At 42.6% G+C, this 25,494-nt stretch overlaps 2 protein-coding genes across 3 annotated transcripts; both read right to left on the bottom strand.

Annotated features, from left to right (window-relative positions):
• Positions 1 to 3,346: 3,346 nt before the first annotated feature.
• On the bottom strand, positions 3,347 to 17,940 carry mbd6 (methyl-CpG binding domain protein 6). 2 transcript variants are annotated; one of them, XM_033969656.2, is made up of 13 exons: positions 17,746 to 17,940; positions 16,256 to 16,454; positions 13,359 to 13,498; positions 12,905 to 13,007; positions 11,056 to 11,227; positions 8,807 to 10,711; positions 7,875 to 8,734; positions 6,732 to 6,831; positions 6,480 to 6,625; positions 5,716 to 6,408; positions 5,172 to 5,224; positions 4,986 to 5,052; positions 3,347 to 3,743 (listed from the first exon to the last, which is right to left on the bottom strand). In XM_033969656.2, the coding sequence occupies exons 3-13, from the start codon at positions 13,472 to 13,474 to the stop codon at positions 3,672 to 3,674; spliced, it is 4,287 nt and encodes a 1,428-aa protein (XP_033825547.1). In that variant the 5' UTR covers positions 13,475 to 13,498; positions 16,256 to 16,454; positions 17,746 to 17,940; the 3' UTR covers positions 3,347 to 3,671. The 2 variants fall into 2 exon arrangements, with proteins under 2 accessions (XP_033825547.1, XP_055079074.1); XM_055223099.1 differs by lacking the exon at positions 17,746 to 17,940 and adding an exon at positions 16,885 to 16,980.
• Positions 17,941 to 21,132: 3,192 nt separating this feature from the next.
• LOC129456409 (gastrula zinc finger protein XlCGF57.1-like) lies at positions 21,133 to 24,517 on the bottom strand. Its single transcript, XM_055223192.1, has 3 exons — positions 24,366 to 24,517; positions 23,351 to 23,471; positions 21,133 to 22,540 (listed from the first exon to the last, which is right to left on the bottom strand). The coding sequence occupies exons 1-3, from the start codon at positions 24,418 to 24,420 to the stop codon at positions 21,133 to 21,135; spliced, it is 1,584 nt and encodes a 527-aa protein (XP_055079167.1). The 5' UTR covers positions 24,421 to 24,517.
• Between the last annotated feature and the right edge of the window lie 977 nt (positions 24,518 to 25,494).

Below are 25,494 nucleotides of genomic sequence, written 5' to 3'. Positions count from 1 at the left end.
AAGCATAGTATTTTTTATATTTATATATATAAATTTAAATATATATATATAAATTTAAATATATATATATAAATTTAAATATATATATATAAATTTAAATATATATATATAAATTTAAATATATATATATAAATTTAAATATATATATATAAATTTAAATATATATATATAAATTTAAATATATATATATAAATTTAAATATATATATATATATATATATATATATATAAATAATCTCAAGAGACAAATCATAAACTGAAATTAGGGCAATGTAATATAGTGCCGTTATTTAGATCATGTATGTACTTACTTACTGTATATGTAGCATATGTGTAGATTTATTTCAGACATGTTTTCTGTAAATATTTTAATATTAAATAAAAAGAAAACGCCCATATAAAAGAAAGCTACAGTCCACAATTTAATGGTCTTTTGAAACATAAACACTGAAAGAAATGGGTCAATGAGAAAAATACTTTTCCCAGAAAATTCACAATTCATCGTTGTGTGTTTGTCTCTAACAATATAAAATCAAAATAAAACACATTAACTGTACATATGTACACATCTCAAAGTGTAGAAATTGCATAATTGCCTTCTTTTTCACTTTTTCTCTCTATTGATTTAAATACAGGACTGAGGGTGGGGGTCAGGGGTCAGGGGAGAACTAACTATGGGCTGTGCTTCTACGGCCACGGCTTCATTCACACAACACTACAGACATGGTCCAGATGAGACAACGCTTCAACCACTGCTCAGGCTGACAACAGGAGATTTGGTTTAACTTTGCACAAGCCACTCAATTCTTTTTATCCAAGTACAAATAACCATATTGCATTGTTGCTTCATAGTCCTTCTCCCACATGTTTAGAGCACCAGATTGTTCCTAGGACACCAACTTTATGTGCGTGCATATATGCATGCATATACATAAGCACCATATCAAGTTGGATCTTGCCTCGCAGTTTAGTTTTACTGTTTGACAAAAATCTTTTTACATTTAGTCACTTCAGACCTCATGAATTGCGTTTATCTGCCAAAACATCCCAAAAACATGTTGACAAAACCTTGAAATCTGAGTAGTCAAAAAGAGCAGTGGTTTGGAGACTAGCACATGGGAGTGAAGAACACCATGGCGGAGGGACACACAAATGTTCACAGCATCAGAGACGACTGTCTGTTCACCGCCATAGCAATACATACACCTGCTCATTATCAAGTACTGCTCTGAATAGTTTGCATGTGTTTGATTGAGGTACAGAATTATTTTGAAATATTGTGTACTTTACTTTAACCTGAAACCTAATTTCAAAACTGTATCCCAACATTTTTTCAAAATTCAAATAAACTTTCTTCAATATTTTGTTTATCATCAACGCTTCTGTCTATTCGGAGGTACACTATGCAACGCTTCTGTCTCTGTAGAGGCATTATGGCTTTTTTATGCAGTATAACACAGGATATTTTTTAATTTGTGGGGGAAAACTATGGTACTTGCCACTTGCCAATTGCGTCCATTAAAATTTTGATTCAACTGCGATTCATGTTCCCTATACAGCAATCCCATTTAAAAGAGACAAATAAATGGTAGATCTCGAGCAGAAAAGTTACATAGTGCATCTTTAAAGTACCCAGATCATATCAATAAATGAACATCAAAAACTATTAGGTGGGTGTATTGCCAACCACATGTCAAATAATTCCAAATGCCTCTGCTTTAAGATTTCCTGAAAACAGTGACATGATTACATACATCTTCATATTTTTCTCAGGCGATTAAATAATTAGTGAAAAACAAAACGGAGTAACTGTTTTCATGCTGTAAACCTCATTTGAACAGTACAAATTCGCAGCTCCAAGTGAATGGGTCCGATGGTCGAAGCGTGTGCGTTTTGTGTTCTGACGGTTCTGACAAACACACACACTCAAATGTAATGCACACACACTGACAGGTTTGTTCAAGTACAGGGCGCTGTCCTAACTCACAGTAACACTACTAAAACAGTACTGGTTTGACACAACGCTGCGCAAGGGGATAGATGCCAACAGAGAGGGAAGTAGTATGAAGTATCATTTGTATCATCTAAGGTAGGACAGTTAGCGTAACACCAAAGTGTTTAATGGTGTATTCTGAAATTGGATCATGTTCTTTTGCCCTAAATAAATTCACTAGATTCATAAATTCATAAGACCTATTATTGAAGGGGGTATTACATTTCTATGTGGTATTAACTGGTAACACATAATATATTTAGATCACCATGTTACCGTTTACAGTTTTGAAAATGTTGCATTTGCTGAAATATTAAGGACTTAAAAGTCACTCGCAATTCAGAGCATTTACAATCACATAATCAGTGAGCATTCCACTAATGAAACTACTGCACATCACATCAGGTTTGTGAAGTTGTGTATTGTTTTGTATATTTATGTAAAATTTCTGCACACTATTAGGAGGACAGGATCATACAACTAAGGTATGTTTTGGATGAGGAAACAGTGACATAACATGATGAGAAAGCTCCAAAAAGTTGATTTTGCATAATATCCCCAATTATTTCAATGATTGTTATTGTACATATATATTTTTAATACATTTTTAACCAGATAAAAATGAACAAAATAGGATATTTACCAAGAAATGTATTATTGATAAAATCCAGAATTGTTTATTCTTTTTTAATTTAATAATTCTGCATCTTTGTTATACACGGTCTTTTGTGTTTTTAAATTTGTTAATGATTATTTGGAGATAAGTTTAAATTATTCCTGTTAGTCATTGCAGACTATGGCAGTCAAAAGTATAAGATACTACTCAATACTAAAACTAGAATCGAAACTAGATACTCATTTGACCAGGAATTGATACTTCAAAAAAAAAAAAAAAAGCCACATTCACAGGACAGAAATGAACCTTTTCCTGAATAGCTTTAGAATGATGCATCAGCACATGTATGAGACCAAACAGACTAGAACATGACCAGGTAGGTTCCATAGTGGTCCATAGGTGATTGAATAAGCACAGATAATTGTAACAAAGAAAGTACTATAATTTAATATAAAACATCACATTCTATTGTCTAAATTAGGAGTTAAAAAAAATAAAATAAATAAATAAATATATATATATATAAGATATATATATATATATATATATATATATATATAAGATATATATATATATATATATATATATATAAGATATATATATATATAAGAGATATATATATATATATATATATATATATATATATCTATCTCATATCATATCATTGTGGTATCAATATTAAGTATCGAGTCTATACCTTAGTATCAAAATAGTTTTAGAACTTTAGTATGGTGACACTATTGCATCCCTAAATGCATATTTTCCAAAGCTATGTGAATTTTATAATGCATTAGTAAACAGTATGATTACTTCTACTCTGTTGGCAGCGATCCTTTTGCGTCCAACTAACAACCAAAATCCAACTGACCTACAACCACTAGCCATCGCTCCTCTACACCTCTGAGAGTCCTTTGTTTTCACACCGTTCCAGACTAAGGCCTACCTAACATCTTTATGCTCAGAGTGGTTGCGGTGACAGCGGTTGGTATGACACAGTTACTAGTGCAGTTCAAAAGTGGTGATTGTGGAGGAGTGGGTGGGGAAAAGGAGGTGGGTGGACCAATCACTGCCTCTGGGATCGGGTGCCTCTTCTCCTGCGGCCTCGGACTGACCTGTCAGACTTCAAAAGGGCTGTCTGCAAGATCACAAAGAAGAGAAGAAGTCAAATAAATTAATTGGTAAGAGATTATACTTGTGATATTAAAGAGGGGGTAATTTACTTCTATGAGGTATTACCTGCCACTTAATATATTTAGAGCACAATGTTGCCATGTATTTTTTTTTGAAAATGCTACATACGTTTAATAAGTTTCAATTACATTTTTGATGCTCTGAGTCCCCCCTCCCTTTGTTGTCTGTGCTCAGTCACTCCCCAGAGCGATCTCACAACACAATCAGCATGCATCCAGCTAATGAAACTATTGCACATTGCATCTGCCTTGTGAACTTGTAATATTATGTATCATGCTTTAGTAGATTTATGCAAAATTGTTGTGTGGGAGCATGGATGACGTAGACTTGTGGGCTGAGCATTGGACTGAATCTAACAGCTAACTGTAAGCAGGGTTCGAATAAGGAGAGATCATGCAAAAATAACCATTTATACAGAAGAAAGTACTAGGAAACAATGTATTTATATGAAGACAGAACTTGTAAATCATTAGTTAATCGGCCTTTTCATACAAAAAAATAAACCTTCAGCTAACTCCCTCGTACACTTCTGTCGTTGTCCCATATAAATCCTTGTAACCTTCATAAAATGATTAGTGGACTAATACAAATTTCGGTCATCATATAATGTTATGAATTCCCACACAAACAGAAAAACAACAATACCAGATATTTTATGGTCAACTAATGCGGTTGACTAATGTAGATTTTTTTAAACACTGTCAGTCAAAAGTTTGGACACACCTTCTCATTCCTTGTTTTGTCTTTGTTCACTACCTTAGTCACTGTAGATACATACTGCAGGAATCAAAAATATGAAGCAAGATGAGCTTCATAAACTTCACTGCTGTGCCTCCTCAGAGTCAAGAAATGTCAAAAGTGCAAACCAGTGATCAAAGCAAAGGGTAAAAGCTATTTTAAAGAATCTACAATGTAAAAGTCATTTCACACATTTTTGCTTACTACATCCCATGTTACAACTGTCTTCCACCTCGAATGATAATGTATAGATGAGTTTGAGCCGATTTCCCCTCTGATGCCAGAAACATGATGAAATCATACTTAAATGAACAAGAAAATCTGTTTTGAGGAGTAATGCAACCTATTGATGGCATGAATTCAACTTGACAACACTGAGCGAGCCTTGTAATGAGCGGTTGCTTGGAGACCACTCCTGTGTGATTTGAGTCAGTGATGGCGTTCTCACCGTGTCCTTTGCTTCCTCTAGAGCAGCCGTGTCCAGCTCTCTGAAGTCCTCCAGCACGTTATGAAGGCTGAGACAGAAGAGCAGTTTGTTAGTCATGTGGACAAAGGCGTGTCTAGAGTGTGTGTGTGTGTGTGTGTGTGGGGGGGGGGGGGGGGGGGGGGGGGGGTGAGTGCAGCTGCTTCTTACAGTTGTTTGCGCTTGCGTCCTCTTCTCGCTTCAGCCAAGCCTCCAACTGCATCCTGCAGGAACAGGACAGAAGTACAGGACATAAGGCTATGTCTAATGCATTCTGTCAGCCAGGGGACATTTCACCTGAGGTTTACCAGCCATTATAAAGACTATTATGTTTTGTGGGGACAGAGCATCTTTGCACATCAAACAAAGACACAAATGTCTTGCCCAATGATCCAACAAATTTGCCCTGACAGGAGCATAAATTGAATCACCGACCTTGAGAAACCTAGAGGTAAAGTAAGTTCAATTTGACAAAGGCACCATGGAGATGCATAACATCAGCCACCATATGGAGCTGTGGTACTGCCTGTGGTTTTAACTTGTTCCACTTCTAAAATGACCCAGCACTAGTCAGGATGTTTGATCCTGACTAGTGCTGTCTGTTGTGTGTCCTGTTGAAACACATGTCACATGTCCATATGTAACCAGTGCTTTAACTAATCCAAACTACAACTGTGCTGTGAGAGAAAGCAAACAGAATAGAGGCAGTCCTTACACTTGTGTGTTGGTCCAGCAGCATGCTCCCTGTGGTGTCCTCTCTGCAGGAGTCTCCAGGACTGAGGTACCCAGGTGGGGGCAGCAGTCTCTTCCTCTCCCCTGTGTCCATGTAGGGGCACACAGCTGCAGGCCTGGTGCAGTCCGTCTGGGCCTCCTCCAGGTAGATGGGGGGCATGTTTTTCCTGTGCAGCAGGGACACAGGCCCGTCCTCTGTGGGTCTGGGGGTGCCCTGAGCAGGGGAGTGTGCGGCCGCCTCCAGGCTGAGGCGGGACAAGTCTGGATTTCGCAGAGAGCAGGCCCTGCGCGGGCTGAGAGACACCGGGGCACTGGCCTGAGACAGAGGGGGTGCTGGAGGGGACAGTGTCTCAAGTGGAAAGGACACCGGAGGTAAGGCACAGAAGGGTGAGGTGGGGTCAGATGGCCCCGAGCGAGCCCCTTCCTCCTGCTCTCTCGCACTGACCTGCAGGAAAGAGGTGTAAATAGTGTCCATGAAGGAGGTGTAGGGGTCGATCACAGGCTTGGGCCCCGCTGCTTTGGGTGGGGCCATGAGGGGCTCAGGGGGAGGAGAGGGGACCTCAGGAGGCCGGGCGTCAGGGGTCATCTGATTGGCTGGAATGTCTCCCTGTGGGATGGGGCTTTCTGTTTCCATAGAGACTGGCTTTTCCTCCTCTGAAGATGTGGCAATGCTCAGCTGAAGGACAGACATGAGTCATGAGAACTGCATCTAGAGCAGAATTCTGAAGGATGTGACTGAGCTCCCACCTGTAAGTTGTTCAGGAGGTTGATGGTTCCATCAGGGCTCTGCAGCAGAGGCATGGCCAGAGCAGAGGCCTGCACTGGGGGTAAGAGAATAGAGCCTGCTCCCAGCCCCATCATGTTCTGGAGCCCTGCCATGTTGGAGAGGTCTCCTGCAAGCACACAGGAATAAGTTCGCAGTCACAGGCTTACACACAGGTAGCTGGAGATCAGCTGGGACATAGAAACAGAATGGGAAAGGCTCTAGTGTGGACTTACCCAACACAGCTGTGTTGAGTAAAGTGGGCAGGAGCTGCTGGAGGAGGGGGGAGTCTTTGCTCTGAAGAGGAAGAGGGATGAGCGTGTCCACACCTTCAGCCTGAAATATATAGAAGGTTGAAACACAAATACAGATATGCTGAAAATAAAGGCCTAAAATGAATGAGGTGAGGTGTGAGGTGTTAAAGAAGGCAATAACTTTGTTATCGACTCACATGACCATAACTTGTGAGATTGTTGTACTTGTAAAGGTGTCCTCACAGTAGTAGTCACAGGAATAGTCAGTCAGCAATTCCAGTTTTAATGTGCACAGAGTAAGCAAATTGTAAAAGACCTAATTATGGTAATATAATGCCCTCCGCCTCTATGGGGTCTTATCATAAACTTCGAAGCTGCAGGATGTTTCATTGTGTGGACTGTGTTTTTGAAGCGCATATAACGATTCTCTAATTTCTACTTAAGTTGATGGGATAATACCTGTTGCAAATATAAATTGTTTTTCAGCTTTTCTTCACAAATTGCTTCCTGATTTGTGTAAAACTATATGGTGAAAATTACAGGAAGTGGAGAGTTTATTTTTTGAGATTTTTATATTGACAATATCAGGCTGGGGAGAGTTCTATCCAAAGGCTCGGCACATTACTTTAAACATTATTTCAACAAAATAAAAGGTGTTCTAATCTTATCTGTCAAATATAAATTTCTGTGTAAAGTTTTGGCCCAGTGTACAACATGGTTGGTAGGTAACCGTTATGGAAAGACAGCAACATAAAAAGAATTTAAGAAATTATCCCAGATAGTAAGTCAGGGGATATCCTGACTTACTAGCACAGCAGCACAGCATCACAGCCAAAAATCACAGAAGTGCCTTGCCCAAAGACACACAATATGTAATAGACAGACAGCTCCAGCACAGTGCTACTGGACATTACTAGGATAAACCTATTTATGACCTGATCAGCTTCCGTCATATTACTCCTACAGCAAAAGAATGAGAATGGTCCAACCTGAGAGCCCAAAGAGCGGAGAGAAGAGAATGATATAATGTATGAAAAATCTAAAAATATGATTTGTTTATGTTTACAACAGACAACACAAAGATGGCTTTACGTGAGAGGACCTAAAGGGTGTGCAGGGTCCTACCTGAGGCGGCGGGGTTTGTTGGGTTTGTTGTGCAGGACCTAACTGAGGGTTGGGAGGCGGGTGGAGCTCAGCGGAGCTCAGGGCAGCAGTGAGGAGGGCGGGGCTAAGAGGCAGGAAGGTGGTGGGGGGAGGGAGGAGCAGCTGGCCCTCTGATCCAGCTGAAATCGGGAGCAGGCCCTGAGGCAGCTCCAGGAGGCTAGTCCCGGACAAAGCCGCAGGGTCCATGAGACCAGAGCCTTTCTCCAGAGACAGACTGTCCAGAGTCGGCTGCTGAAGTGGTACCTCCAGGCTCACCTGGCCCACACCAGACAGAGGCTGTCCCAGCAGCAGGGAAGCCATGAGCAGAGCCTGCATTCCAGGCTTTTCGGATAGGCCCAAGTCCCCGTCCTGTCCCGGGATGGAGGTGGGGCTGGCGGCTGGTGGGATGGGGTTGACCAGGCCCAGGAGGTTGAAGGGCAGCTCCCCCTGAGCAGCGCTCAGCAGGGGCAGCAAAGGGAACAGAGGGTTCATCTGCTTGTGTTGGTCCTGAGACTGGATCAGTAAGGTGTCCGGCTGCTCAGATAGGCCTGTCAGGGCTTGTGGAGGGGGATTTGTGGGGGTTCCCTGCTGCCCACCAAGCCACAGGCCTCCCAGGGGCAGAGAGGCCAACACAGTGGGGTCCAGCAGAGAGGGCAGGCTCCCACTGGAGAGGAGCTGCAGGAGTTGCTCCTGGTTCATGAAGGGAAAGGCCTCAGCCAGAGGAGATGGGGCAGAGTCACCCACAGCAGAGGCTAGGGCCATGGCAGGTGGCGCAGGGCTGGGGCTGGCTGTGGGCTTGGCCACTGGAGACTTTGGGTCCAAGCAGACAGGTTCCTCTGAACCTGGAAGACAAATAATTTATGGCATCAAAGTGTCAGCACAACAGTCAAACACGGACAGGAGGCCCTCCTTACCTGCGCAGTGGTTTTCTTGGGAAGACATAACTTGTGGAGTGTGGGTTGGGTCGGCCTGGGCCTGGGCAAGCAGGGCCAGCACGTGGGTGCTCAGGTCCAGTGGTTTGGGGGAGCCTGGTGTCCCGCTGCCCTGACAGTGGCTCATCTCTGCTGGAGCAGAGCTGATGCTTGTTCCTATAGAGTCGTGTGGTGAGGACTGCTGCAAAGGAGTCTGGGAAAAGGTGGGAGCTGATGATGTCATGGGGGAGGGCTGCGCTGTGGGAGACAGTTTCTGTGGTGTACTGGACTCTTGGAGCACAGATTGAGAGTGAAACAGTGGAGCAGTGGAGAGGCTGGGGTTAGTGTCGCTGGTCTGTTTTGTGTAAGTGCTGGGAAAAACAGGGGCTTTGTTCATTGGTTTAGTGTCTCCATTGGCGTCAGCAGATGCAGAGGCATTCTGTGCATTCTGGACACTGAGCAGGTGGAGCAGAGCCGATAAGGGTTGTGTTGGTGGTTCTAGGGCCAGAGGAGAGCCTGTAGTGAAATCCAGCGCCTCTGTTTGTCCTTTAGTCCTGGAGATTGCTGCGAGGCGTGGAGGGGGGAGCCGGAGCTGCTTCTCCAGTGGGAGGTGGTGGCTGAGGAGCGCTGAGGTAGAGGAGAGACGAGGAGTGGACAGGTTGATGGCAGTGGGACAAGAGTCCGCCGGAGCGCTTCTAGGACCGTTCACCAGCTGCTGAGCTCCCCGCACCACGCTCAAAACTGTGGGGGATCTCCTCTGACGCTTCCTGTGAGAGGCTCCACGCTCGCTGTGAGGCTGTGCAAGAGGGTGGGAGGGGTGAAGGAGAGAAGGGTGAGGAGGTCCAGGGCAGGTCGTGGAGGGGGGAGAAGCGTAGCTGTTATGTAAAGTGCTGTTTGTTACCTTCGACTTGTGCTGCTGTTGAGCCTCTTTCACACCCTCCAGAGAAGAGTCCACGCTCACAGAGGAGCTGCCCACATTGGGTGCTTGTCCCTGGGTTATCTGATTGACTATCTGGGCTTTGGCAGCCGCCGAGAGCAGGCTACTGGCAGGGAAAGGAGACTGATGGGGTCTGTTGTGACTATGGTGGTTCATAAAGGGCATGTGAGAGTTTGAGGGGACAGAACTCAGGCCATACCCTGAGGGGCAGGGGACACGTGGGTGTGGGGGCTTCTGGGACAGAGGCTGGTGGCTTTGGCTGCTCAGCACAGAGGGACTGATGGTGAAGGGGAGGTGGTGGTTATTAGCACTGCCTGAGTGTTTGAACTGCTCCAAAATGTCTTCTAGTTTGTACTTGGGGAAGTGTGTGTTGGTATTGGGAGAAGCACAAGGGAGAGGTGAGTGAGGAGAGGAGGATGTGGACTTCCTTCTTCCCCCTGCCTCTCCGTGCTCTGAGGCTGGGGAGGGGGAGGCGGAGGGGTGTCTGGAGCGCTGCTGGGGAGACATACAGATGTGAGAGTGGGGGCTGGATAGAGGAGAGCCATGTGTCTGATGGCTCTGTGTCCGAGCTCCAGCTAAAGTCACGGGAGACGAGGGAGGAGGAGAGGCCAGTGGCCCGAATCGAGGGGAACCAGGTGTGTCAGGGGTCTTGGGTGTTCTTTGCCCAGGACATGGGCCGAGGGGGGTAGGAGTGCGTGGGGACCTATAGCCTGAGAAGGACTGGTTAGATGTGGAGCAGGGAGGCAGAGGAGGGGGGTGGTGGAGTCTTCTTATGGAGTCTAAAGAATGGTGGTTAGTGCTGTGCAGGATAGGAGAGGAGCCATTTTGGGGGTAGATGAAGCGGCGCGGTGATGGGGGGCTGACACAGGTGTTGTGAGATCGGCCTGTGACAAGGGGAAGTTTGGGATGATCTTCTCCGCGCTCCACTTGGGGCCTCTTTGGATGACAGCTGTCCATACCACTGGTGACCTCTGTAAAAGACAGACTCAAAGTTCATATAGAGCCCCTTAATATTGACAACACATTTTTATACAGCTCTTTTCCACCTTCATGGCACTCAAAGTGCTTTACATCAACCACTCACACATTCCAGCACTAGTGGTTGCAGGCAGGTGGGTTAAGTGCCTTGTCCAAAGACACAACAACAGTATGCACCTGTATCCTCCCTAAGTTGAGATCAAACCGTCAACCTGTGGGTCAGCGGATCTTATCGCTCGGTCAACGATGTTTAAACTCTGAACTGTGGGAGAGCAGACTTGGTAGAGAACACTGGGATAGAGGCAACTCAGCTGAAAAACAGCAGTGGAAATCCCACCTGAGTGGTGTAGGGAGGAGAAAGGCAGCTGGGAGGCCTGCATGCTCCGGCACAGGGCAGCCATGGCTACCACTTTCCTCCGATGGTTACACAGTTTGGTCATGTCCTGCTCCACTTTACCCACAGGCTGGCTGCACTGCTCCACTTTCACCCCCAAAGCAAAGTTAAATACCTGAAAATAAGCAAAATAAGAGTTTATAAATATAAATTATTTCACAAAGGTATAAGTTCAATATGTTACTTAAAATGTCTCCACGTGGCTTGGGATAATAAATTATTAAGTATTTAATTGAAATGTATTTTATTTGTGTTTGTTCTTTTAGTATAGTAGTTTAAATTGGAAGATTATTGTAATCTTGAAATATTAAAATTATGTTAAATTATGTTAAAAACTATGTGAATTATGAATTACTATTACCGTATTTTCCGCACTATAAGGCGCATCGGAATATAAGGCGCACCTTCAATGAATGGCCTATTTTAAAACAAATTTCATATATAGGGCGCATAGAATATAAACTACTGTAGTAGCTGGGGTTGTGTTATGCATCCACGAGATGGAGCTGCGCCAAATGGAATGTCAACAAAACAGTCAGATAAGTCAGTCAGTCAAACTTTATTAATAGAATAAAAAAAACGTTCTGAAAACTTTGTTCACTCACAAAACAAGTTAATGCATTCACAATATAGTAACTCTCGAAATAGTGCAAAGCAATAACAATAACTCAACGTTGTTCAAACGTTAATGTCCATATTCACAATATCTCCCAGCCTTGTTTAGTTGTAAACACGTGAAAGAAACACGTAAAGCTCACTTTTTCAGTTCATTCCTCATTCACGAATCCGTCGAGTTCTTCCTCTTCAGTGTCTGAGTTAAACAGTTGGTCGAGCTCATTCAAAGTGCCCGATTCCGTCTCGTCAAAATCGCCATTATCCGTGTCGCTGCTGTTGTCTAACAGTTCAGTGACAATTCCTCCCTTCGTGAAACTCGGACCACAGTTGAGACTGATATATCAGCCCAGGCATCCGCAATCCATTGGCAGATTGTGGCGTATGTCGCCCGGCGCTGCCTCCCCGTTATCCCTATAGCGTCGGATCCTATCGTCGCCGTTAGACTCGCGGTTGCGGACTTTCCAGCAGCGTAACTCTGCGCCTGGTCGTTCTCTCATGTAAATTCAAACGGCGTCTCAGAGCGGTGACATGGGGCTGTCTAAATATTTTACCATCATTACGGTAATCTGCCTCTGTTGTCCTAAAGGTGACAAATGAGAGCGCGGGGGCTACGGGGATTTTCACTCATTTATTCGATGCATAAAAGAAAAAAATACGGATGGATGTGTAAAATAGAAGTAGCTGTGTGAAAAAATGCAGTAAATTCTGATACTTCGTTTGACATGATTTTTATGGCTAAAAAAGAATAAAAGTCTAGGTCTAGGTGAGCTATACTGGCCCATAGTGTGCTCAGTCCTTAAAGGGTTATTACCGCTATTACTTCGGCGACGCCTCCTGAGTACGGGTGTCATAATTGACCAATATTGATCCATATATAAGGCGCATCGGATTATAAGGCGCACTGTGGGTTTTTGAGAAAATGAAAGGCTTTTAGGTGCGCCTTATAGTGCGGAAAATATGGTACTATGAATTATGTCAAAAACACCGCTCACGCGCCACAGGCAACAGCTTACAGTCCTGCGTAAAGATACAGCCCCGATTTGCAGACGCTGTGCACAGAGATTCAGGAGCAGAAGTCTTTTTTTGTGGCTCCCAGTGTTTTTTTTCCCCTGTGGAAGCCAAGTCCAAATGGCTCTTTGGATGTTAAAGGTTGGTCTAGGCCAACAACAGTGTTTACCTTGTGGAGAACAAGTGGACACTCCAGGCCACATTTGCAGGTGCCATCAGTCAGCAGGTAGGTTTTTACCTCGTCCAGAGAGGACAGGGAAGTACCACTGGGACTGTGGGGAGATAGAGCTTTTAGTGCGGTGCAATGAACACTTCAGAACAAATGCCGTTTACTCATGAAATGAGCAATATAAAATATTTAGAATTGTAGGTTTGCTCAAACTCTATCCTGCCCTCTCCAAAGTTTAGTCACAACTTAACATTATACAATTGCGCCTAACAGCTCTCTAACCGACTGTATGAAGTTGCATAAATTAATCTAGTGTAGAGTTGTCAACTTTATACTACTGTAAACTTGGCAAATCTACACTGGACGTTTGGGAGTTTGAAAGCTCAAATCTCACAATAATTGTTCTTGAAGTACAACATGTTGAGGCACAAACACAGTCAGGTGTCACCCTCACCTGATGTAGAGGACCCGGGCGCCCTCCACCCTGCGCTGCCAGCCGATGGGGACGTGTACGGCAGTGCTGTGGAGCCCATCCTGGTCCCCACTGACAGTCTCACTGCCTCCCATCATTTCACCAACAAGGCCTTGGAGCACCTGCGAATACAACTTAATAAATCTGCATCTTTTCATACACACTATAGTGTGACTCTAGTGACAGTGTATACAAGATTCTACCAAATGTGTCCCATCAACCTGTCACCAATCAAATCTATCAATAACCTATTCAAAGATCATAGGGGTCAAATTGTTCTGGTTACATAACATTTAAAGCTTACTGAAGAGATCTATAGAAAAGCACCAACAAAATTTAAGGAAAATAATTTATGTTTATTGTATCTACATTTAAGTTTACAATACAGAATAACATCATTAATAACAGGATAAATACTAACAATTACTACTAATAGCCGCAATCAAATCCATCCAATGTCATGTGGATATGAGAGGCAGGCGTCGGGCAAGGCTGTAAATACCAGTGATGCTGGTGGATCATGTGACTCTAGCATTGCATTGCGGGATTTGAAGAACAAAATTCACACATATGTCTCCAAGGTTTGCACAGGAGTGTTAAGCTGGGCTCTTTTTATGAGGACACCACAGTAAACACTACCTATGCCTTTGGTTTATCAGTTACATTAAATATGTCAGACTCTGGGAGAAACAAACCTCCAGCCTAAAAAAATAAAACAATGTAGAATAGATACAAGATGTTGATCCAGTACTCTATCCACTGCTTACACTAGGTGGGATAAGATGATGAAAAGCTTCAGCATCTTCAACATATGATTTAATATAAACGCATAAGAATTACACCAAATCTGTGATTTAGGAGCAATGATTATTTAAGGTTTTTATTGGTCCAATATGGGAATAATGCAATTAGGGATGCACCGATCCAGCTTTTTTAATTCCGATATCAATTTCGATACTACAAGAGACTGAAAATATCATTTAAAACATAAATAAAAAAGACAGAACTAATCCAAATGTGTTATGTAGCTGTTATTTATCTCTCAACTACAGAAAAGCTTTGTATAAATAAATGGTCATTATGAGAATTTCTGGGCCAACTACTACCAGTAAATGGTCTTGATACGTCAATTTATATGTCCAACCAGGATATCGACTGAATTAATATCTGGAAGTAGATATCTGATTCAGCATTTTTTCTGTATGACTAAATGCAATACTGCAACCTTATTTTTGTAAGCCAGGAGAAATGTGCCAAAACGTATCAATAAATGTCTTGGTTGAGGGTCAAGTATCCTACAAAAAGTGAATGGACTGTAAAATTAAATACAAATGTTTGAAAGCAGAGGTTGTGCGACCTAACCTGGCACATGCCAGATTGATACGCATGTTACTCTGAATTGAGTTCTACAGATTATCAATCCGGGAAGGCTCTTGCTGAAAACACTCAGAAAACGCGGAATGTCGAATGACGATTATTTGAATCCGATTGATCAAAGTGTCATAACAGCGAAAGAAGCACAGACATCTTGTCTGTCCACAAATGCACAAAGCGCTTACCTTCTGCACAAACAAAATAATTCATATTGATGCTAAAATAGGCTGAAGTTCATCTGTTGGCGTCGCCATGTTTGTTTTGGTTCTCTTGAGAGCTTTGCCTTTGACTTCCGCACAAACCTCCAATGTTGCTCTGTGATTGGTACGCCAACCACCTATCGGGCCCTATCAGACCAGTGGTGGCTCCATCTTGCTGTGCAAGCTTATGTGGGACCAGGCTCACGGCAAATCTTTTCTCCAAAAGTTTTTTTGACAATCTAATCAGTTATTTATCTGTTGCATGTGTCTCAACAGCAGAAGACATTTTGTTTATAGCTTAGAGTCTAATGTATAATCAACTCTCAACTCAGATTAATATTGTTTAGTGCTTCGCACATGAATACAGCAAAGGTCTGTGCAGTTTCTGTGCCGCTGTCTGTGTGATGGGGTGTCACAATAAAAACAAGTACATACAAATGAGAACATGAGCTGCCTTTCCATGCACTCACACCAAAAAAAAATACAGGAGCAGTGCATGACTCTGCAGTGTGATCTGAAGGTGAGGAGTGTGTTACAGGTATTGCAGCAATGATGACAAATGAAAAAGTTTGTGTGCTCTGTGCCATTTCTAGAGTTTAACAGCTGTCACTAGGCAACGGGGGCCTGGCGCAGTCTTGCTGCTGTGACTGGGTGGTTGTAAGGTCTGCAAAAAGCCTTACAATTTGAAGCTTTGAAGCTGCGACCCGACAAATAGTGTTAACAGAATCACACTGTCCTCACAGATAGGAGTGCACCACAAATAATCACCAATGAGAAGCGCTACTCAGATCAGGCTTAAAATTGAGCAAAAATCCTCTAGTGTGCAGCTATCCTTATTGGGTAATAGTCCCGTCAATCACGGCTATCAGAAATCCGGTCCCAGATCATATGTTTTTGTAAGGAAAATAAAAAGTCAGTAAGTAGTCTCAGTTTGCTGGATAATGTTATACAGATTATACTCACTTGATACTTTCAAGATTACACAGCAGGCTGCTGTTCTTTTTGCAGCGTTTGACATTACTTTTGACATTATACTGCAGAAGATGTATATCGCCCATCAATAATCTTAACTGATAAGATATATTCAAAAATTAGACATGCTATATGATAAACTATATTATTGCCTAATATCTATATGTTTAGTAACAACTAACCAAACAGTAGTTATACATTGAAATCTGTAGTTTTTCTCTAAATATTGCCATTTTTATATTTTATGGACAACCAGTAAAAGAATACATACACTTTTATGAAAATCACAACATTGTTCCTTTTCGGGTTAAGAAGGAAGACATGTCTGCATACCTTGTCATGTTTGAGAAGCCTGCTGGATTGGGCTATGGTCTCCTCTGTGTGTACAACATGCTGGTGGGTCTGAAGCGCACACACTGCCCGTAAACCGAGGCCCAGATGTCGGGCACAAAAATGTCCACTCGGAAAATGTCTCCAGCGGGTTTATTTATTAATTCCCATCTGATCCGGAGCTTGCATGAAGTCGGGGCGCCTGCAAGCAGAGGTGGAGGAGGTGGATTATGTAATCTGACAAGGAGACATGCGATGCACAGCTACTTCACACATTTCCACGCAATCACTTAAAATAAAGCATCAGTCTTGTCTCGAGTAGGTTAAACGTGAAATAAGCGGTAGTAGTTGACAGAAAGCCGCTCAGAAGAATGCGTTGGTTACTTTTAAGTGGGTGGGTGTGCTGGGAAAAGGCCCGTCGCGGTACGGCATGTTTACGCTACGAACCACGTACAAACAAGGCACCAAAAAACTAACTATTGGACAAAAGCATCATTGAAACGACTGTAACTGGACCAATCTTTAACAATTCCGACATATGCATTTAAAAGAATTTCACACGTGGAAGAATACTCAAAGAATTACCGACAGGCTACATGCTAAGCTACATGCTAAGCTAACGGCTAGCTTACTTTGTACTGTGTTGTCGTGACAGCTGTCAGGAGCACAAAACGCACACCGCCGCTTCGCTTCAACTTTTAACTGCTATAAATAAGGATGTAGGTGCACATTTTAGATATAAACAGTTTATTTTTCGTCACGGATTGAAATTTAACACAAGCAAATAAGACAAATTCAGTGGAGATTTCATTTAGGAGAATATTCACTTGGAGCATCCACAGTCTATTTGAATTTTGTGAAGATCCAGATCATTTAACATTTTAGCAAGAGGTGGATCTATGTACCGTTTATGATACACAATATAAAAACAATATATTTTAAAAATGAGGTATCAATCAAGATACATATAATTTGTTCGATTTGTGTATATTATGTGTATTTGATAGACCTCAGCAAATAGTCCAAATGTAACATTGTAACTGCCAAAACATCAAAAGTTACAAGCACCAACTCCACAACTAATATTATTAAAACTTGTAAAAACTTAAACAGCACTTGGTAAGAACAAATGAACAAAAGGCCAGAGATGAAAAGTTAAACTCCAGCGTGATGTCTAGTAAAGACAAAGCTTAAGAGTTATTCTGGACATTAGCGGGACGTTTCAACCCGCCGCGTCCCAGCTTTCTGCAAAGTTTGGGAGTCGCGGGAGAATTTAGCAGACAAGCTAACGAAAATACAACAACAAAACCTTTTTACAAGACAAGCTCCTCTCTGAATAAAAGAGAAGGATCTCTAGGCTGTTCAGCTTTCACGTTTAGTGCACGCACGTTCCAGTATCGAGCAAAAAAACAACAAAGGGCAATAACGCTTCATTTTCCTGCGCCTCTTCATGCTAAGGCTAAGCTAGCAGAGCGAAGTGGGCATAAATTTACTTGAGAGTGGACTGTCCCAAAGAAGGCTGCAGGATGCTCCGAGCGCGCAAATGTCCCGGTGGAGCTCAGTCTCTGCCCGTGTGAAGTGTCTTGGATTAACATAGATCCACGAACCATAACCACCCAGACACAAGTACTCCCAAATTCACAGTTGTTCAGTGTTTTTTCTTTATGGATTCCGAGCAAAAAATATGGAGTTTTGAGTTGCGCAGGCGCAGTGGGATGCACACTAGAGTGACCGTAGCGATAGCAACGCTGCTGCGGGCGCCATCTTGTGACGGTAGAAAGAGCTGCTGTTATTTGGAATCTTTCATTTAAACTCGTTTAACTCTAAACGGGTTTAATATGTTGTAAGTTATGTTGTATGTTGTACGTGTTTTGTCTGGTGTTGTTCAGCTTAAATGAACAGTATGAGTATGAGTAAGATTTGATTTTAAATTTCATAAACTTAACCAACTGTATCCCGAAGTACAAGGTCAAATTAAATATATTGTTATATTAACAATATATAATGTTGATTTGTAATCTTGATTACAGAAACATCGGACACAATGTCCCAATTATTTATGTCGTAATTTGGTGTTTTGGCTCTCAAAATGATTATCCAGTCAAAGCAGAATGAGCGTCACAGGAGCTTCTCATGTGGGTTGCCAGTTTCAATGCTGAAATTAATCTATGATAATATATTATAAACAGGTAAAAGTCAGCTACAGTTAGGCAGGCAATATTAATATTGGCTCACATAGGGCAGCTTCACATTAACACCAACTTCTTAGGCACAGTAAGATACAACATATTAATTATAAACCATTTTGTACAACCTGCTCCAAATGTATTCAAATACATTTGCTCTAAAAAAAAAAAAAAAAAAAGGCAGCACTATAAAACTGAAAGTCCATTTTCAGGTGGAAGGATCCCTAACTGGACCACAGGTGAGTGTCCATTTGGTGCTGGGATGAATCTTCTTGTCACAGCCTATGGGTGAACAGGTTCTGGGCATCTTGTGGTCATCACTGCAGAGCTCAAGGAAGAAGACTGCAGAACAGGCAGGTAGAACCAGCCAATGCAGAGGGAGAGGTAGCTGGCTGGAACTTGGCAGGGCTTTCACAGATTGGGACCCAGGGGATTGGCTTTGGAAAGGACCTCTTGAGACAGTGGCACTATGGGCCGCCCCATCAGGGAACAGTAGGTTACTGGAATTGGAGCCCCGGGAGGGATCCTGGGCCAAGGATGAATAGCTCGTGAAGACTAGATGTTCTGAAATACGAAGGCGACTGCGGCACTGGGCAGGCATCCCAGTCTTGAGCAGTTGGCACTCTGTAGGGGAACGGTCCAGCAGGGACTTCTTAAGGGTGAAGGTTTCAGTCGGAGGGAAGGTGTCAGCAAGAGGACAGACACACTTGTTGGCTGCCCCATGAACTGCTGAAGCACTTGTTTCTCCAGCTGTGTTTTTCATGGACAGGGCTTTCAGCTGGAGTGACACTGGAGATACAGGGTTCTGGTTGGTTTGGCAGGATGCTGGCAGATTTGGTTGGATGTGAACAATCACTGGTGGAGATGGGAGGGCTGACAGGTGATACATGGGCCTTGTAGTGTCCAGTCTCTGATGGGAGCATGGTTCTCCGTGACCCATTATCTAATAATAAGTGTCAATGCTGTGGCCACTGTGGTGCAGCTGGACAGTAACCGCCTTGAGCAGGTCCCAGCCACTGGGTTTTCTCTTCGAGTTTGGGATACAGGCTGTGGAAATTCACTGGGGGGCTGACATTGACCTGATGCAGGACTTTGAGGTGATGACCTTGGCACAGGTTGCAGGTAGACTGGGCTGCTTTGTGGGGTCGAGCGCGACACCAGCATATTTTATTGACCTTGATTGAATCTGTTAGCTGGTTCCTGTTACCATGGGTGATGGCAGGGCCGGACTAATATGGTGGTCATGGAAGTCACAGAAGTCACAATATGGTGGTACGACTTCAGCAGGTGAGCTTGGTGGGGACCAAGGTCTACTCAGACCTCCATGGAGCACAGAGATATGACATTTGGTTGGCTGGGCTTTAGGCATCAGGAGAGTTGGTTGGAGGCCAAGGTAGTAGGTCTGGGGATAGTGTACTGGAGAGGTGTAGAGGTCACCAGGGACTGCTGTCGGGTGAGGGGTGTGGTGAGGCTATTGGTGCAGGGTACTGTGGTGGCTGGAAATGAATGGCTCTGGACAGAGCGAGAGGTGTGGGTGGCTTTCAGCTGAGGCACTGCAATTACAGGCCATGGCAGTGGCACTGGCAGGGTCTGGGCAGACGTACTTGGCTGAGCAGCTGAAGCCCCTCTTCAGGATCTGAAGCTCATTCAGATCCTGATGATTCAGATCATTCACTCCTTCCTCTTCCACACCAGGAGCAGGACCGGAGTGGATGTTCTCAACTGGAGGTGGCACATTTCTGGCTCTGTTCACCAGTTGGCAAAAGCCCATATGGAGGGCTTGAAGATTCTCTTACTCTGCTTCAATCTGTGACTGTCTGACTAGGAGCCTCTCATGCTAGATTTCAGCTAACTCTGACTTGGTGCTCGAATAAGGAGTTGGGATAAGGAGTAAGGAGGATGGGAGCAGCAATGAGGGTCTGTCACTCCGGTGGGCTACACTGCTCCTTCTCTCTGGGCAGCAAGTGGCAAGAGTGGAAAGGATGCTAGTGAAACTTAAGTGTCAAAACCCTTTTGTACATCGTCTATAATCTTTACAATCTCATTATTTGATATAGTGACACTAACCTCAGAGCACTTATCAATAATGACATCCTATTTTACCTTAAAGGGCCAGTACCTGATGTTCATTTATTTAAGTCAAGATAAACGCATCACATAGTAAAAACGGCTAGATTCAATTCTAATACCGGTTCTCTAATTAACCTCATTAAAATAAGGAATCTTTTTTTTTTTCATTATTTGAACGAAAAATAACAAACATGTTCCTTACTGATAAGGAACACAATTTGTCCCTTATTTCAGAGAATTGAGTGTCTGACTGAAGCATTAAGTGAGCTTCAGTTCAGTGAGTTAAATGCTCAAATGCTCTAACACATGGGGTTAACTTCAAATCGGTAACCCAGGTTTTGTTTTTTCATTATAGCTATTTTTTCCATTCAAAAGTGTTTTTGGGAGCCTTGAGACATAAAGCTGTGACATTTATCAATTTTGAGTTGAACTTTGTGTCAAATTTTGTTTCTCATGGATAGACACAGCAATTACAAAGATATTAGCCACAAACTAGGCCAAGCACAATTTTTAATCTTTAGCACATTTTAATCACAGAATTCTATCACATTTAAACAACTCTCTTTAGAATGTTTCAACATCACATGATTACACCCCAGAACATTCTGTCACAAAAACTACTTATTATTTCTTATCAATGTGCCTTTTTGATGAATGGGTGTGATTTGATTGTTCATCCTTTTTCTCTCCTCCTGAGTGACTTCCCATATGTCTTTTCAAATTGGAGCTCCAAGCAAACTGCGCATTACAAATCGAACAGCTGTAAGGTTTTTCCCCAGTGTGACATCTCATGTGACTCTTCAGATGCGAGCTCCACGTAAACTCTGCGTTACAGACTGAACAACTAAAAATTCTCTCACCAGTCTCTGTCCTGTTAGAACATTTGTGACATGATGAATGTGTTAAATCTTCTGAACAGTCCGAACGGCTGCATGGTTTCTCCTCTCTGTGCGTTCCCATGTGTACAGCAAGATTACCCTTTCTGGAGAATGTTTTTGCACAGACTGAACAGCTGTAAGGTTTTTCGCCTGTGTGGGTTCTCATGTGTACTTCAAGGCTGTTATTTCGGGTGAATGTTTTATTACAGATTGAACAGCTGAAAGGTTTATCTCCTCTATGCATTCCCATGTGTGCTGTCAGATTACCATTGTTGGCAAATAGTTTATTGCAGATTGAGCAGCTGTACGGTTTGTCTCCTGTGTGTGTTCTCATGTGTACGGCGAGATTGCTGTTCTTGATGAATGTTTTTTCGCAGATTGAACAACTGTAAGGTTTGTCTCCTGTGTGTGTTCTAGTGTGTACTGCAAGACTACTTTTCCGGGTAAATGTTTTCTGACAGATTGAACAGCTGTAAGGTTTCTCTCCCAGATGCGTTCTCATGTGTGCAGCGAGGTTACTCTTTTCTGAAAATGCTTTCATACAGACTGAACAGCTGAAAGGTTTTTCACCTGTGTGTGTCTTCATATGTACTGTAAGGCTAATCTTTTTGGTGAATGTTTTCTCGCAGATCGAACAGCTGAGTAAGTTCTCTCCTGTGTGGACTCTAATGTGTCTTAGTAAATCCTGTTTAGATAGATACCTCTTTTTACAAAAAGGGCATGGCAGTTTCGTTCTCTCAGTTCCTTCAGCTGTTCTTGACATGCCTCCATTGTTCACAGTGGCACTGCTCTCTGCTGCAGACTTGTATGTGGGGCATAAATATATAGATAAATAGTTTTGTACAGCTCTGGCTCTGATCTGGACTTGGTTGTAGTAGCCTTCATCAGCATCTGTCGCCTTCTGTCTCCAGTCTTCATCATTGTCAGAGTCAGAAGAGTGCTCCATGTTTTCCTCAGTCTCTGGGTGGACAAATGTCTCTGAGTTGATGTCCTCTCCCTCTGTGTTCCCTCTGTGGACATGTGTCTCTGAGCTGATGTCCTCTCCCTGTGTGTCCCCTCTGTCAACATGTGTCTCTGAGCTGATGTCCTCTCCTGGTGTGTCCTCTTCTTCCTCTTCGGTCTTCACACAGACGGCGATGTAATCAGGGACAGACCTGAAAACAAATCAAAGATCCAACATGGCGGTCACAATAATGTCACTACTCTTTCATTATTAAAGAATAGTCTAAAAAAAATATATGTATTTTTTGTGTTAAATTACAATATTTGAAAGTATTATTTTACTTTAAAAATTATTTAAACTAATTAAAGAAACTGTATGTCACCTGAGTTCTTATCGTTTTAAAAAGGTACAACCATCTTAGCTGTACATTTACAGTAATGTACGACATGTGAAACAAATATTTGACTGATTGTTCCTGTGTTGATGATGGAGGAGGACACAGATCTTGAGCAGGAGAAGCCAAAGCTCTTTTGGAAACACACACTTTTCCTGGGATACAGAATACACACTGTACACACTTCTTTAGGAAGATATGAATCTGGGAACCGATAAATCTTCCAAAGTTCAGATGGGCGTAATTGACAGGTGGATTAGCCAATCAGGGGCATGCATAGTCCGTCCATATAAAAAAAAACAAAAAAAAAAAAACAAAACGGGTAAACAAAATTTATTGCAAGAGCCAAAACACCAAATGGTACATTATGTCCAATGTTTTTCTAATTTTGAATAAAATAACATAAGAATTGTAATCAGTAAAAGCTACATTTGATTTGAACACATTTACCTCATATTTCGGGAGACAGATTTATGTTTATGATATTTAAAATCAAAATCTTACATATGGTTCATTTAAAGTACATTTTTATATAACACAAAATAAACTTGAATAAAAAATCTAGAACAAACAATATGCGGAAAGTGATTTTTGTTTTTTGTCATGTCGCCCAGCTCTAAGACTCACTCTGGCAGTGGCTCTTCCTCCTGTTTGATGCTCCATTCTTCTGGCTCCTCTTTAATCTGTGGAGTCTCTGGGATTTCCTGGTCCAGACCGGGACCAGGACTCAGAGAGGGGATCTGAGCACCTGCAGGAGACAATGGGGGAACAAATGTGTCAACTCTTCCTTACACATCCACTACCAGTCAGAATTTTAGACACACACAGACAGTGTTTGGGTGCAGCACCTCCACCTGTAGCAGTGGTTCAGCAGCACAGCAGCCCAGTGCAGAAGTTTAAATATATTTGCAGTAATGTACAACATGTGAAATATATATTTGACTGATTGTTCCTGCAGTTCAGTTAGTAATGGAGGAGGACACAGATCTTGAGCAGGAGAAGTCAAAGCTCTTTTAGAAACATACATGATGAACATGATTTGTCAATTTATGTCACACATTTGAGCTCTTTGATATATTTTATGTATGCGTGCGTGCGCCAAATTAAGTCCCTGAATTCTTTGGACCACAAATATGTGTGCATGTTCCTCTAGCTTTACCTCATAGTTTGGTCTGTGTTTTTTCCTCTGGTCTTTTTTCCTATAGCAGTTAGCATTAGCCGGCAAAACTGCAAATTCTGATCAGGAGAGTTCTATCTGGTACCAGCCCTTCGACCACATTCGAGGTGGTCGAGGTTAGAGCCTTGTTAAATGTCACTGTGGAGTGTGTAAATCTTATGGCGTCTTCTCCTACATAATACTTAGCGTGTCAAATTAGCATTTGAGCTAAAGGCTAAACCAACTTCACCGCCGCTGAAGCACAGGACCATCTGAGGCCCCGGTTTGCTTTTCGAGTTCAGGGAGACGTGACCAGACTCGGGATCATTTACTTCGGATCATTTGCTCCGGGTCCTTGTCCTCCTCGTGTGTGTTGATCTCTGATGTTTTGAGATATCTTAAGTATAAAACATGACCGCTGCAGGATAAGGACACACAGAGGCGCAGACACACACGGGACAAACATGAGATAAATACTGAACTCACGTGGCACAGGCAGAGCTATGAGCTGCAGTGTCCTCATCATCGTCTTTTGATCCATTTGTATTGTTCAGATGAACAGCTCTACCCCCAATCCACAGAGCTGCGCTGTTAATGCAGTGTGAAAAGTGCCAAAAAGAGAGTCAGTGCTGCAGAGGTTAGAGAAATCCACACTGCGAGGATCAGCCAGGCTGAAGCTGAAGCTGCATATGGGTCTCATCAACACGCTTTAATAAAGCTAGAGAGAACTGGACAGGCGTCTGTTGCCTTGGCAATTTTGGCGGCCATCTTGTGATTGTAAGACGAGCAAAATTGTAACACAAAATACAGAAAATAGAGCACCTTAGAGTAGAAAAATGACAGTCAGTGACAGGTTATATCTGCAATGAGATAATGAGTGTGCATCGTATCTGTATACTCATTCTAACAGCAAATATTCCAAATCATGTTGAGACAGACCATAAAAGTGATCCTTGACAAAAGTGTTGAAGGTCAGATGGAGGCAGTAGAGAACGCATTATTTCAGATGTCACATGTGTCTTTGTGCAGACAGGTAAGAGTTCATAAATGACCTTTCTTGTTTTGTTTTTGTTTTTTCCTCTATCATAAAATGAATTTGAACTTAAAAAATATATATTTACTAGGTAATAAAAGTCCTCCCCTGGATGAACTCAACTGTAGCAGTTGCCTTAGAGAAGCCAGGGTTTCCTGTCTCACACATACATCCCAAAGTCCTTACGTGCAAAGCATTACACAACAGTTCCTTTTGAGTTGAAGGTGAAGTGATATTAAACTCCATAATCATGAATACAATTGGTTTGAACAGCTTCCTCCTCAGATCCACAACCAGTGAAGTCTGTCTGTCTGTCTGTGAACTTTTAGCTGTGCTGGGACCTAAACAGTTGCCTGAACAGTTGCCTTTGTTGCAACTGTTCAGTTGAGAGTTCTTCAGTTCTTCTTGAACAGTTACTCTTCTTTCTGCTGATGTAATCCTTCTTTTGTCCAGGAGTGGTCGATGTTTTCTTTTTACCTTTTGCCATTTTTTCCTGAAAATCTCCATAGATGCAGGCATAATTGTGGAACTGTGGATAAACTAATCCAAGGTTATTAGGTATTTATTTAATGCACTAAACAA

The sequence above is a fragment of the Periophthalmus magnuspinnatus genome, chromosome 7 (assembly GCF_009829125.3).
Source record: "Periophthalmus magnuspinnatus isolate fPerMag1 chromosome 7, fPerMag1.2.pri, whole genome shotgun sequence".
In the NCBI taxonomy this organism is placed as follows: Eukaryota; Metazoa; Chordata; class Actinopteri; order Gobiiformes; family Gobiidae; genus Periophthalmus; species Periophthalmus magnuspinnatus.
The sequence above is the reverse complement of the archived record's forward strand: the minus strand, read 5'-3'. Positions and strand labels throughout refer to the sequence as shown.

Bases quoted from the DNA above. Each gene is read 5' to 3' on its own strand.
- LOC129456409 (XM_055223192.1), bottom strand. From the start codon at position 24,420: ATGGATCAAAAGACGATGATGAGGACACTGCAGCTCATAGCTCTGCCT. The intron at 23,472-24,365 runs GTGAGTTCAGTA...TGTCTCCTGCAG, and splicing joins CATAGCTCTGCCTGTGCCAC to GTGCTCAGATCCCCTCTCTG. The intron at 22,541-23,350 runs GTGAGTCTTAGA...ATTTGTTTTCAG, and splicing joins GAGGAAGAGCCACTGCCAGA to GTCTGTCCCTGATTACATCG.
- mbd6 (XM_033969656.2), bottom strand. From the start codon at position 13,474: ATGATGGGAGGCAGTGAGACTGTCAGTGGGGACCAGGATGGGCTCCAC. The intron at 10,712-11,055 runs GTGGGATTTCCA...TGTCTTTTACAG, and splicing joins CTCCTCCCTACACCACTCAG to AGGTCACCAGTGGTATGGAC. The intron at 3,744-4,985 runs GTGAGAACGCCA...GTGATCTTGCAG, and splicing joins TAGAGGAAGCAAAGGACACG to ACAGCCCTTTTGAAGTCTGA.